Source organism: Pyxicephalus adspersus, chromosome 9, assembly GCF_032062135.1.
Source record: "Pyxicephalus adspersus chromosome 9, UCB_Pads_2.0, whole genome shotgun sequence".
NCBI classification, from domain to species: Eukaryota; Metazoa; Chordata; class Amphibia; order Anura; family Pyxicephalidae; genus Pyxicephalus; species Pyxicephalus adspersus.
In genome coordinates, this window is record NC_092866.1 from 1,964,382 (window position 1) to 1,977,427 (window position 13,046).

The 13,046-nt window shown below is 44.1% G+C and overlaps 1 protein-coding gene across 1 annotated transcript; it reads right to left on the bottom strand.

The window, feature by feature from the left end:
- Positions 1–124: 124 nt before the first annotated feature.
- MAP1LC3B (microtubule associated protein 1 light chain 3 beta) lies at positions 125–11,731 on the bottom strand. The gene is made up of 4 exons (XM_072421692.1): positions 11,609–11,731; positions 4,111–4,166; positions 2,952–3,058; positions 125–2,225 (listed from the first exon to the last, which is right to left on the bottom strand). The coding sequence occupies exons 1-4, from the start codon at positions 11,646–11,648 to the stop codon at positions 2,054–2,056; spliced, it is 375 nt and encodes a 124-aa protein (XP_072277793.1). The 5' UTR covers positions 11,649–11,731; the 3' UTR covers positions 125–2,053.
- Between the last annotated feature and the right edge of the window lie 1,315 nt (positions 11,732–13,046).

Genomic DNA, 13,046 nt, shown 5'->3' on the forward strand with positions numbered 1-13,046 from the left:
GGGGCTAGAAAGGAAAAAGTTAATTTATAACGGCAATTGTTTATAATTTGCAACCCCTATTTAATGTAAAGCGCTGCGTAATATATTGGTGCTATATAAATACTTTTAATAAGGCAATATTAAATATATATAAAAAAAAAAGCTTTATTTATACAGGAAGACGGTAACAGGTAAGCCAAAACTAACAATTTTAAAATAAAAACAAATAGGAAAAGCTTTAATACCAAATAGGAATCAGAGCAAATCTTAGAATTTATAAGGCTAAAAAAATCACAAGAATAAAACACTTGCAAAAGATTAATAATTATCGATTAATTGAAATGCTTGTGAAACATAAAGAAATGCATTAATATATTGCTAAGTTCTTTATTAGTTATATTATCAGTCTAATATACAAGTTAAAGAGGACCTGTCTACATCGTGGAGTCATTGTGTGGTCAAGGCCATTCTTTTAGAAAAATCCAACCTAAGGATTTGCGTGGACATTGCTGTTCCTGGGGATGTTTTTTAGGTGGAGACAGAAATGTTTTAATAACCCCAGGGGATTTATTTCAAATCTACATCCTGCCAATACAATTTGTTTTTAAGATTCGGATGCAGTATTGAAGAATAAATTCCCCATGTTGGGTTTTACTGCCATTCGAGGCATGCAGTGGAGCCTCAGATATAGGTAAAAACCCAACAGGGCTTCTCAGCAGAAGTGTGCATGGGGGAGTAAATTCATGATAATTGGGACAATGCACCCCCCTCCTCTTGTGTAGTAGTGTACAAGAAAGGTAGAAGCCTTGAGCGTAAGGGGTGTCCCGCAGATGCAATATTCATCCATCTGGGGTGCAATGGGGTGCATTTTTCCTTTGCCTGTCTGCAGAGCCCAGGCTTCAATGCATTGGGTTGGCTTGGGGAGCAGTGAAGATGCACATTCTCCCCCTAGTGGTACAACTGGAGAACTGCACTGTAAAAGATTCCACAGAGCCACCAAAGGTGAAAATGCAGCAACAAATGTGTCATGATTGGACAATTCACATTTATTTAAAAACTACAAAACTTTAACCCCCCTGGACAAAGAATCCCTCCACCGCTGGTTAGATTAAAGTTACAAGGGCAATTTAATTAAAATGTTACCAATGTTTGGGCTAGCCATCACCTAAAGAGGAAAAAGCCACACATGGGATTTGTTGTAATCGTATTAATTACACAACCTAGTTTTCTTGCACATATAATACAGAATATACAGGGACGGGGTGACAAAGCAAGAAAAATCTGGATCCAATATGAATGAGGATGAGATTAAGGCCATGCACAGCCCTCTAGTTATCCTTCCCAACTTCATTTATCACATAAAATATTTTGGCTGGACATTTAAAGTTACCCCTTGGTGTATGACGGATATCCTGCCCCCCTTAATCACGGTCTCCAAATAATGAGCTCCTTCATATTCCAGCACAATCAGCAAATCTGATCCCTGCAGCATTTCATTGGCAGTTTGAGTTTTTATTTGCAATTTAAAAGCAAAAAAGAAAAAAAGCCAATAGGAAACTTTTCTTGATCAAAGTTCAACCCCCCCCCCCCAGGGTCCACATCCTAAAATTCAAAAATTTTCCCTTTTTCACAAAACTTTTTGTTTAAACCAAAACCAACCAAGCCCCCCCTCCGAGCTCATCTCCAATTCCCAGATGGCTTTATATCCCGGAGTTACTTTAGACTCCAGAAGACGCGACTTCTCCGCATTAAAACGTTTGATTCCAACGTTAAACAGAACAAGAAACACGACATGCTACGTAAACCTCAAAAAGTAGCTAACAGTGTGTGAGCGGCCCCGGATCAACAAAAATCGCATAACCTTTAGGACTTTTGGCAGATTTTTTTTTTTTTTAATGTAAAGCAGATAGGAGCTAATATTAAAAATGATTTCCTGGGGAGCAGAATACATCTATAGTGTATATATAGGGGGAGGGGCCTGCTGATTGCTGCAGTTTTCCCCGCAGGACTGAAAGGGGGAAAAACAATCGTAAAAAAATAAAATTAAAATGAAAAATGTCAGCCGGGGTGCGGTTTATGCCTCTTTCATGCCGAACGTCTCCTGTGAAGCGTAGACCATGTACAGGAAGCCATCTTCATCCTTTTCGCTGGCGTACACTTCGCAGATTGGCGTGGATACGCTCACCATGCTGCTACCGTTCACCAGGAGGAAGAACGCTTGGTTGGCGTTCAGCTGGAGACGTCGCCTAAGATACAAAGAAAGAAAACAAAAAGTTACAGAACTGTTCAGGTAAAGAGAAGAAACACATTGGACATTTGCAAGGGTTTGGATAGGTGAAGCAAAGGGAGCGATTGGGGCAGCAAAGGTATTTCGGCAATGGCAGCACTATAAGAGTTTCCCTTTATTTTAAGGCAAACTAGATAGAGTTCACTCCCGCACCCTGTCCTGGAGCCCAGATCTACCCATTGGCTTAGACCAAGGATGGATCAGCAATCAATACACTAGAAGTTCACAAAGAAGACAATTGTGCTCCTGCAGCCTTGTGGTCACAGTTTGGTGAAGACCCTTTTCGGTTCCCCCATGACTGTGCCCCGGGGTACAAAGCCCCCTCCATAAAGTTATGGGGTCACCAGTTTGGTGTAGAGGAACCCGAATGTCCTGCACAGAGCCCTAACCTCAACCCTACTGAACACCTTTGGAAAGAATTAGAATGGTGAGACAGACCCCACCATCAGTACCTGACCTCACCAATGGGGCAATTCCCCACCATCAGTACCTGACCTCACCAATAGGGGGCAAATCCCCACCATCAGTACCTGACCTCACCAATAGGGGGCAAATCCCCACAGATTCCCTCCACAATCTAGTGGAGTGCGGTTTGATATACCAGTGGGGGGTGAAGGGGAAACTATCTGCACCCATTACATTGAAGATTCTCATTCTAAACAAATGTCAAATCATTTATTCTCACCGGATGATTTTGATGAGCTCGGTCATGTTGACGTGATCCGGAACGAGAAATTTGGTTTTATCCAACACTGGCAGCTGCTTTTCCCCCTTGTACCGCTCGATAATCACCTGGAATAAAATGAACAGGGAATCAGATTAAGAAGAGATAATAAAAATTCCACTAAGCACAATTCACATTTACATTGACACCTGGGAAGCGTTACGCGTACGCCCACCAATGCATGTCTGGGGTGATTTCTGCAAACAGCTGTCAGTAATGGTAAAGGGGGCAGGGAAAATCAGGCTGGGTGGGAGGGGCTAGAGGATGATGGACATCCTCCAGCCAAGAAATGAGGCGGGCTCTGACTTGCTGCTGCTTCTAATGTACATAGCAATCAATTTCAGTCTCTGAGAGTGGCCGGTACGGTACGACTGACCGAAAGGAAAGCTGAAGGGCAGATTTAAAGAAGGGGAGGCTGGAGGTTTAAATAGGACTTCTGGTCACAAAGTTGATCACCCAAACTTTCACAAGGTCATTTGTATTCCTACAAATGACAGAAATATTCACCCCCCCCCAACAAATCTAAAAACTTCTCAGAGGTGCAGCTTGTGGTCTCCGGGTGACCTCAGCTAACGTCTTTGTTTTGTCATTCGCACTAATTTGGAAATTTCCAGCATTTTCTCATCTCAGATGATGCTTTTACAAACAGAATTGTGTTGCTCAATTCATGTGACTGACTCACAACATCCCTGTGATTTCAATTCAATGAGCAGGAAGTGGGGAAGGTGGAACTTCAATCAAAGTTTTTCTTTGAAGTGTTGGATAGATCAGGGATAGAACAGCAGGTCATTCCTCTGATGGGGGTGTGTGACACCCCCCCCCCCAGAGCAATAACAACTCCCCGGCCCCTTTAAGCTGGGTGCACCACCCGGCACTTTTCAGTAACCACCCATCTGTTTCTGGGTGGTTACTGAAAAGTGCTGGGTGGTGCGCCGGCTAAAAAGGGCCGGGGAGAACACTGGTGGGAGCCCTCCTCTTAAAGTGCACAGCATGTATACAGACCCAGAACACCCTAATAGGGGCCCCAAATTTACATTAGATCTGTTTGTTTAGTGGTGGTGACCCCAATATTTGGAGGAGTTTTGTCCCTAAAGGACAGGTCAGCAGTGGCTCCACTTACCGGGATTTTGGTGGGGTGTTGCTCTCGGATACCTTTCACATCCTCCACTCTTTGCTCTGTAGAGAGAGAACAAATATAGAAAAGGTGAGTGAATGTTAGGTACAGGAGGGAGTATCTACCTCTAAATGAGCCCGACACGTTTCAATAGAGGACCCAATAATGTACCCCGGGCAGCTTTGCACCCATTACCAGCTCACAAACCTGATTTAGTTACCAATTTAAGAAAAGCCATTGGTTTGGTCCTGTCAATATTCACCCATTAAATTGACAGACTGGTGCAGTAATAATGACCCCCCCCCATAGGTTGCATGTAGGGAGGGGAGGCAGTTCCTGGTTACACAGGGCAGTCGATGGCAGCTAATTGAGGATGTTCCTTTCTCTAATGGTCTTCTGGATGATGTCACAGGGCTCTAGGGAGTCGTAACAACCCGCAGAAAGATGAAAGTGTTCTGCTACGATTAGTAATGGCAGACGAACAATATAGCAATTAAGACTCTGCCTGTCTGCTGAAAGATCTGTGCCGGATGTTGGACTTCTTTGCTTTTACCCCAGCTGGAGGCGGATCAACACCGAGCCCCGCAAAACCGCCGCTGCTTTAAATGTCATTTTATCTTTATAGCCAAGCAAGGGAATGTGCATAATGTGCAGGGCACACATTCTTAATGCAACTCTTCCCAATGTTTGCTGTACCATATTACATTAGTGGTATTATCTGTATAGATCTATAACTTCGCCATCTAGTGGCCGTGTGTATATTACTGCAGCGACTCGCTGATCAATAACTGGCTCGCATTGTTTCCTGTGTGTCAGACTGACTTACATTGGGAGAATAGAAAAAAAAAATTAGAAGCACAAATGTAATAAACCAATATGGCTGCTCATCATAAATATTTTATGTACAGCGCTGCACAATATGTTGGCGCTATATAAATCCTGTTTATTATTATTATTAATAATAACAATAAAAAATTACTAACACAAGTAGATAAGAATAAATAAATGAAGCAGATTGCAGTTATATTTCTAAAACAGAACGATAAAGATGCCCTTTAGCTTTATGACAGGTTCACTTTAAGGCAGATATTCACCACAGGTTCACTTTAAGGCAGATATTCACCAAAGACTAATGAGGGTTGGTTTTAAAGGTCGGAATGAATAGTGGGGGGAGGGAAGGTCTTTCTTTGTGATATTACTTTGTGTGGCTTTCACTTTGTGTATGGTGACGGTGAATGTAGAACGGTGACCACAGTGGGGAAATTCACAACTTTCCCAACCCACCAATACAATAACAGCACGTGTATGAGGTCGGCCGTGTCTACCACCTGCCTGGCCGAGGCCCAGAGAATAGGAGCTATGTAATATTAATGGGGAATCCACAAGAAGCCCCTCCATAGGTACGACAAATCTGTCCTACTGGAGCACCATAGCTCCATCCAATTCCCCAACTGATGGGGGGTCATTGATGTCCTCACATACACCGCTCCTCTTCTGCTGCCGCTCTTTGTAGTTCTTTTGATCGGCTTCCATTCCACCTGAGAATCAATTTCATCTCCTGTGCTTTGCCTTCAAATCCCTCCACAGTTCTTGTCCCACTTACCTTTCTGCCCTGATAGATAAATCTCCCCCTAGCCGCTCTCTCCGCTCCTCCAATGACCTCCTAATGACTTCCTCCCTCATAACCTCATCACACGCACGGCTCCAAGACTTTTCTAGAGCTGCCCCGACTCTCTGGAATGGTCTCCTCGTCCTATTCAGCTTGCTCCTACTTTCTGCTCATTTAAAACCCAACGCTTCCCCCTTACCTACCCGTCTTCTCCTGTCTCCTAAACCCTCAATATTCACCCACCATTCCATATCCCCTCCTATTGTGCGATACTTCCCCCACCTCCTAGATTGTAAGCTCTTCGGGGCAGGGTCCTCTCCTCCTCCTGTGTCACTGTCTGTATCTGTCTGTCATTTGCACCCCCTATATAATGTACAGCGCTGTGTAATACGTTGGCGCTATATACATCCTGTTTATTAATAATAAATGTAAGGCAGGACATTGGTGATGATGATGGGGAGGTTGTGGCTGGTTGATCAGGGAGAAGTGGCTCACAGAGTAGGAAAAAAGCCTTCAGGATTCAGAAAAGATTTGATCATGCAATACGGATACTCGGCTATGTATATTGTAATAATTTCCTCCATGCGTTAACCCCAGCTGAGTCGAGCTCTGTATAGCTTAGAAATGCAATGACAGTTTTTCAGGTAAATCTTTGGAAGTTGACATAAGAAAGAAGAAGAAAAGAAGTCTGTTTTCCTCCTCCTACTCTTTTATTATTATTAAACAGGATTAATATAGCGCCAACATATTACGCAGCGCTGTACATTAAATAGGGGCTGCAAATGACAGACTAATACAGACAGTGATACAGGAGGAGAGGACCCTGCCCTGAAGAGCTTACAATCTAGTAGGTGGTGGAATTTCACATACAATAGGATGGGGGATATGTAGTGGTGGGAAGTAGTGACAATTTCAAAAGACAGAACAAGCCAGGGAGGCAAAGCTGAAAAAATGTGTTTTGAGCGCTCTTTTAAATGAGCAGAAAGTCGGAGCAAGCCGAAAGGATCTATACAGCCGATTTGCAAAAGGTTTCTCCCTTCAATGATCAAATTTTTGTCACAATTTTGGAACTCAAAAGGTTGCAACGATTTGCGAAAACAATCTGAAAATTCAGGTTCTGTACATCCAGCCATCAAATGAACCCAACTCATTGTACCTGTGGGCCCTGAGCCAGGTGCGGCCCGCGGTCTCATTATCCTAACCTGTCATTATAGAGCCGAAGCGATCAGCCAGGATCATGTTCCAGCGCGATAAGCCATGCAGAGGACTAATTGTTGGACGGCTCCTGAACACTCCGTCCTTTGTCTTCCGCAGAAAACACATCATTTTCTCCAAACAAGAACTCGCTGCCAACTACATAGTGCCCGCTGAACCGCAGCAAAAAGGTCACCTGAATGATAGCGAGGCATCAAGAGGCGACACCAACAATGCAAAATATATTATGACATCCAAAAATAAAAATATTTGCTATAAAATGGAGTCTACTCATCAATATTTTCAAGATTCACCCAATATTTACACATCTTCAAGGCTGGAGTTTCACTACTGAAGCTGGGCGATCCAGAAAACCTGGAATGGATCTGGTCTAGGATTGAAAACATTTGCTAACAAATAAATGCCTTTTAAGAAATCCGTTCCAGGTTTGCTGGATCGCCCAAAAGTATACCCTCTGTACTGAGCTTTAATAAACCAAGCTCATTGAGTTTAACTCAAAAACGTGCAAATCGGCTTTTTTCATCAGTTTTGGGTTAGGTGAGAATTTTAGTGATTTTTTTTTGTTGTTGAATATAATAAAGTATTTTTTCTAATAAAGTGTTGCAGAAAAATAAAAAAATATATATATTTGGCATTCTGTAAAAATTAATGTTTTCTTGTTAACGTTATAAAGAAAAAAAAAATGCTTTTCAGTTCAAAGGATTCAAAAAAGGGAAATGCTGATACACCCAGCCATGGGGGAAAACCCAGAAAAAAATGTGGTTTAACAACAAAGTCAATAAACACATTTTATTGGGAATTTCATAAAAAGCTCTACAGGAAAAAAATTGCAATGTGCAGCTTTTGTGTTTGGATTTGCAGCAGCTGCGCTGGTGGTTTGAGCTGCACCAACCACTGCAAGATGACTTCATTTCACAGCCAAGCTCAACAGATGACAATTTAACCCTCCGCTGGATGCAGCCCTGCAGGACAGATATGGGGTCGGGCTGCAGAATTAATGCAGATCTGATGCATATGGGTTTAGTATATTGCAATCTTACAACAGGAAGGGTAAGCAGTAATTTCAGGGTGGGTCATGCAGAGTTGGGGAGGAAACACAAGCAATGTTAGACCTCCTGGCAGGACAACGCAGGAAGCCAGAGGCACAGAGACTAAAATACATTCTCTGAGGGATGGTTGTAACTAGAGCCAGGGCTGGTCATGTGACTACCGAGAACCTGCAATGCACAGCTCTGCCTTAAACAAAACGATGGCGCTGTGCATGTTTCAATGTCAGATAGCTGAGAATTCTTTGTATCAAAACTCACAAATTTACACCTGCACTGCAACACAAGTGTTATGTTCATTTTTTCCATGCATGGATATGTATTCAATTGGCATAAAAACAGATTTCATAAATTTGCATGCTGATCTGTCAGAAATCCAGTGACAACACCAGGTATCCTGCACCAAAACCCTCAGGCAGAGTTGTCAGCCCTGACTGCTGGACTACAGAATTCCATCCCTTTCCATATACACACATTGATGACTTGATTTCCGGGAATCTGCTCACACAATGATAGGGAAGGGATCTATGGAGATGTAGTTCTGGGGGGTGGGTGGGGTCTACATGCTAAAAGCTGCCCCTGCAAAAACTAAACAAGCCTGGAGATGGTCATAGGGAGCAGTTGAAGTTGCCCATAATAAAAGAAGAGGAAGGTTTGGGAGTAAATTGGTGCCATGGCTGCACATGGACCTAATGGTGGTCATTGGTTTAGCCGTGCATGTTGGGTATGCATTAGGTGACATGGGTGTAATGGGCGGGTGTGATGGAAGGGTTCAATATTACCACCTGCATGTCACCCATCTCTACATTCCCAGGTATTGGGATGTTTCTAGGCCGGGATCTGCCAACTGACAAAGCTTTAACCCAGCAGCATGGCACTGCCACCTATACTAAAGGGTCAGCATATGTCCTGAGAAGATATGGCTGCCCCCATGTACACCCAACACATGGTAACCCGGGGTATTAGTGCCTCCCCATTCATTTATAACTGCACCCCAAAATACATGAAATAAATGCACCTGTGCTACAGTGCAATGCAAATACTGCACCCCCTTCAATGCCAGGAGCAAAAATGAACAGAATGCCCCTATGCGCGTCTGTAACACATTGTGTTCAATCATGCGCATATGTTGGGAAGTGAATGGGGCCCTTTAAATCACAGGTAAGTCGCCAATGTGCAGCTTGGCACACAGGTGAGGGTTCAGGTGTATATAGGGATGGGGTAGGGTTAGGAGGAGGAGGGTGAAATCACCCAGAACCGAATACCTAACAATTCTGGTACTAAATATGAATTGCTGGCTTCTGCCTCCAGTGGGGGAGATGGATGGGGGATTGCCCCAGGTTAGGGCACTTTGCACCAACTAATCTACTGCTCTGACAATCTCTCATACTATGCCAATAGCAAACAAGGGCACAACCATAGCATTACCCAGCAGACTGGCATCAGCCTGGACTAAATCCACCTCAACATGCCCCTAAGATGACCTAGAAAATGCCGGAGCTCCTTCACACAGCGGCATTAACCTCTAGGATAAATCTCACCCCTAAATGTGGGCAACTTCCAATCCTAAAGCCATTTCTGCAAGTTTCAGATCAATTCCCAGCAGATGTCCTGGAGTGGGCGGGCACAGACACCTAACCAGACCAGGACCTGCAGCCTAAGCTACCCTGCCATGGCATGGCCAGGAAATAAATTGGTTACATTTCAGGGCCCCTCCACTGTGAAATCTCCCGGCGTGCTAAAAAGAATGACGTAAAGTGGTGTCACTGTGATGCCAACCAGGAAATGATTACAGGACTGCCAGGCCCAGTGCAGGGTGATTGGAATTCAGCAATGTATGCGTAGCACAGCGCCGCCACCCCCCTCCCCCCCTCCCAGTAATCCGCAGTGACTGCAAAAAGATGATTTCATCCTCTCTCTGCGCGCTCTTCACTGGAAGGATGCTGCCATACTCCAAATGCCAATCCACCTGACCGGCAGCCACACGGCAGCTGCCCCACACCAAAGTCACCTGATGCTTTCCAGTCTAATGTGTCACAACTTGCCCCTGGAGGGGGCATTAACCCTTTCCATGAATCAGATCACATTATCAGCTGGTAATACCCAGCACATCAGGTGATGGGGTTAAAAGAGAGATTGAAATGGTTACACTTCAATGCCCCAAATGCCCCAGACTGGGCAGGAAATGCAGAGACATTGAAATGTTTACAAGGAATAATCCATACAATGGGCCAGGTATTAACCCTTTTACCAGCCCCTCCCCCAAATTTCCATACCTAATACATATTCCCTCTGTGTCCAGGTCCTGCTGAGAGCAAAACTATAGAGGACAATGCAAGAACATTAACCCTTTCAGCAGCCCCTCCCATGATCATCCTAACTGGCTGATGATTTAGGGTGGGGGGCAATTATCTCACAGGTACAAGGTGTTAATTCTTTTAGGGTCTGTTAGCTCCTCAGACAATAAACAATTTCTGTGATACTTTTCCACCCTGTCCAGACATATTGTAGGAATCAGGGTTTGAAAACAAAGTAACAATAAGGATTGGGGGGTGGTAACATGAACTGATCAAAGGTAACAAAGGGTTAAAGGTAAGTCACCCCAAAAATTGTCCTTAGACTGTGATAATGACATATGACTATGGGGGGACATTAGATTGTGAGCTCCTTTGAGGGTCAGTTAGTCACATGACTTTGGACTTTGTACAGCGCTGCATAATATGTCAGCGCTATATAAATACTTTGTAATAAGAATAATATGAAAGATACAAAGTAGGGATAATTACATTGATGGTGACACCCAGCTCCATACAACCCCCAGTAGGTGAAGGTGGGGGGTATAGAAGTATATAAACCAAATAACATCTCAACACCCCCCCCCATACACATTAGGCCTGGGGCAAAGAAGGGGCATTAACCCATTAAGATCCCACAGAACAGGCCCAGGATAGTATGGATTCTCCATACAAGTAAAACATTAATCATTTCAGCTTCCAGATGATCAGAAAAATCTAAAGATACAAAGTAACAATGAGCCAGCTGCACTCCCCTCCTCCATGTTTACTGGGCACTCAGGGGTTAAAGCATGGGGAAAAAACAAAAGTAGAAAGAAACATTAACCCTTTCAAAAGGCAAGTCAGGGGATACAAAGAGCCACAAACTCCATCAGAGCTACAAGGTGCACCCCCCTCCTGCACCTTAACCCTTTAACTACCCCCAATGTACCCCAATTCTTTAACCCTTTCACTGCCCCATCTTAACCCTTTCACTGCCCCCTCCCTGCACCCTAACCCTTTCACTGCTCCCAATGTACCCCTATACTTTACATAGAGGTGGGGGGAGTGAAGGGGTTAAAGTATAGGGGTACATTGGTGGCACTGCCCCCCCCCCCTGCACCTTGACCCTTTAACTACCCCAAATGTACCCCTATACTTTAACCCTTTCACTACCCCACCTCTATGTAACCCCAAACTTTAACTCTTTTGCTGCCCCTCCATAATGCTTTGCTCTGTAACCCTTTCCTGCCCCCCCCCCCAGTATTTTAACCCTTTAATGACACTTGTCTGCTCTCCAGAATTCCATAGACACCGCATACAAAGGCCTACATTCACCTTGCCATTCCCCTGACACTCACCCAGAGTTCGCCTCTGTTTAAAGCTCTTCTCGGACGGCATTGTTGCTCGGTTCAGCTCTCCGGTCTGTGTGTGCAGCGCCCGCCCCGGCCAGGCAAAAACAAAACACGGGCCCGTGACGTCACCGCCCACGTCACCTGACAGCTCCGCCTCGCCATCTTGCATGTGGCAGAGGGGGGGGGGGGGTTTGGTTATCACGTGACTCCTCCAGTATTATTATTAATATGATCTATGCCAATGGGGGTGAGGGAGGTTGGTGGACTAAACATCCCAGCAGACAGTTTTCTTATAACAGACTTATTATATTGGAATGGTCTTGGAAAGGGTTAAAGGTTTTATTCTGTGACATTTTAATATTGTACAATATTTTAAAATCTGCATCTTAATTTTAATGTTATATCATATCAGACCACAGAACAGGTTTTAGATCTTAGATGGCGTCCCAGCTCTAGCAATGGAATAAAATCAATCATTTTTTACAGCAAAAAAAATTAGTGTCATGTAAAAAGAATAAAAAAGGTGAAATGTAACCATTTATTTCATAGAAAGAATCCCCTGGCAAAATAGGAAATAAATTCCCTGATAGTGTGTGACTGTGGGGGGACATTAGAGTGTCAGCTCCTCTGTACAGAGACTGATGGGACTGGCTCAGTGTTCTCTGTACAGTACTGCGGTATATGTCAGAGCTATATAAATGTATAATAATAGTGTGTGTCTGGGGGAGGGGGGGCATTAGAGTGTCAGTTCCTCTGTACAGAGACTGATGGGACTGGCTCAGTGATCTCTGTACAAAACTATGGTATATGTCAGAGCTATATAAATGTATAATATTAGTGTGTGACTTTTGGGGGACATTAGAGTGTCAGCTCCTCTGTACAGAGACTGATGGGACATTTCCCTTTCCTGAGGCACATTGGTTGGGAGCAGTCTATGTCCCCTCCAGGAACACTTTGTTCTCTCCCATCAGCAAATATTATTTTTTGATGCCACACTCAATATGGAGGACTGATACCTCGGCTCCACCCCTAACACAATCAGGCTGTTTCCCCCCCAATGACGCCACTGATAAGCAAACCTTTCAGCCAATCAGCGTTGTTCTTCCTGAATCCCTAATGAGGCGACATCAACACAGCACAATGCTGGAGGAGGCCGGGCCCTTTGTAGTTATGCTCGCTCCAGGGCACTGACTGCTTTCTAGAAAACCTGCCCACAAATAGGAACAACAAATGTCTGGGATTTGTTATTGCAGAAATGAAAGTAGCTATATCATCGGTGAGGAGGAAAAACCTGCCGAGCCTGTAATGTTATCAGATGCTACAAAGGATTTATATAGCTCCAACATATAACGCAGCGCTGTACATTGTATAGGGGTTGCAAATGACAGACAGATACAGACAGTGACACAGGAGGAGGAGAGGACCCTGCCCAGAAGAGCTTACA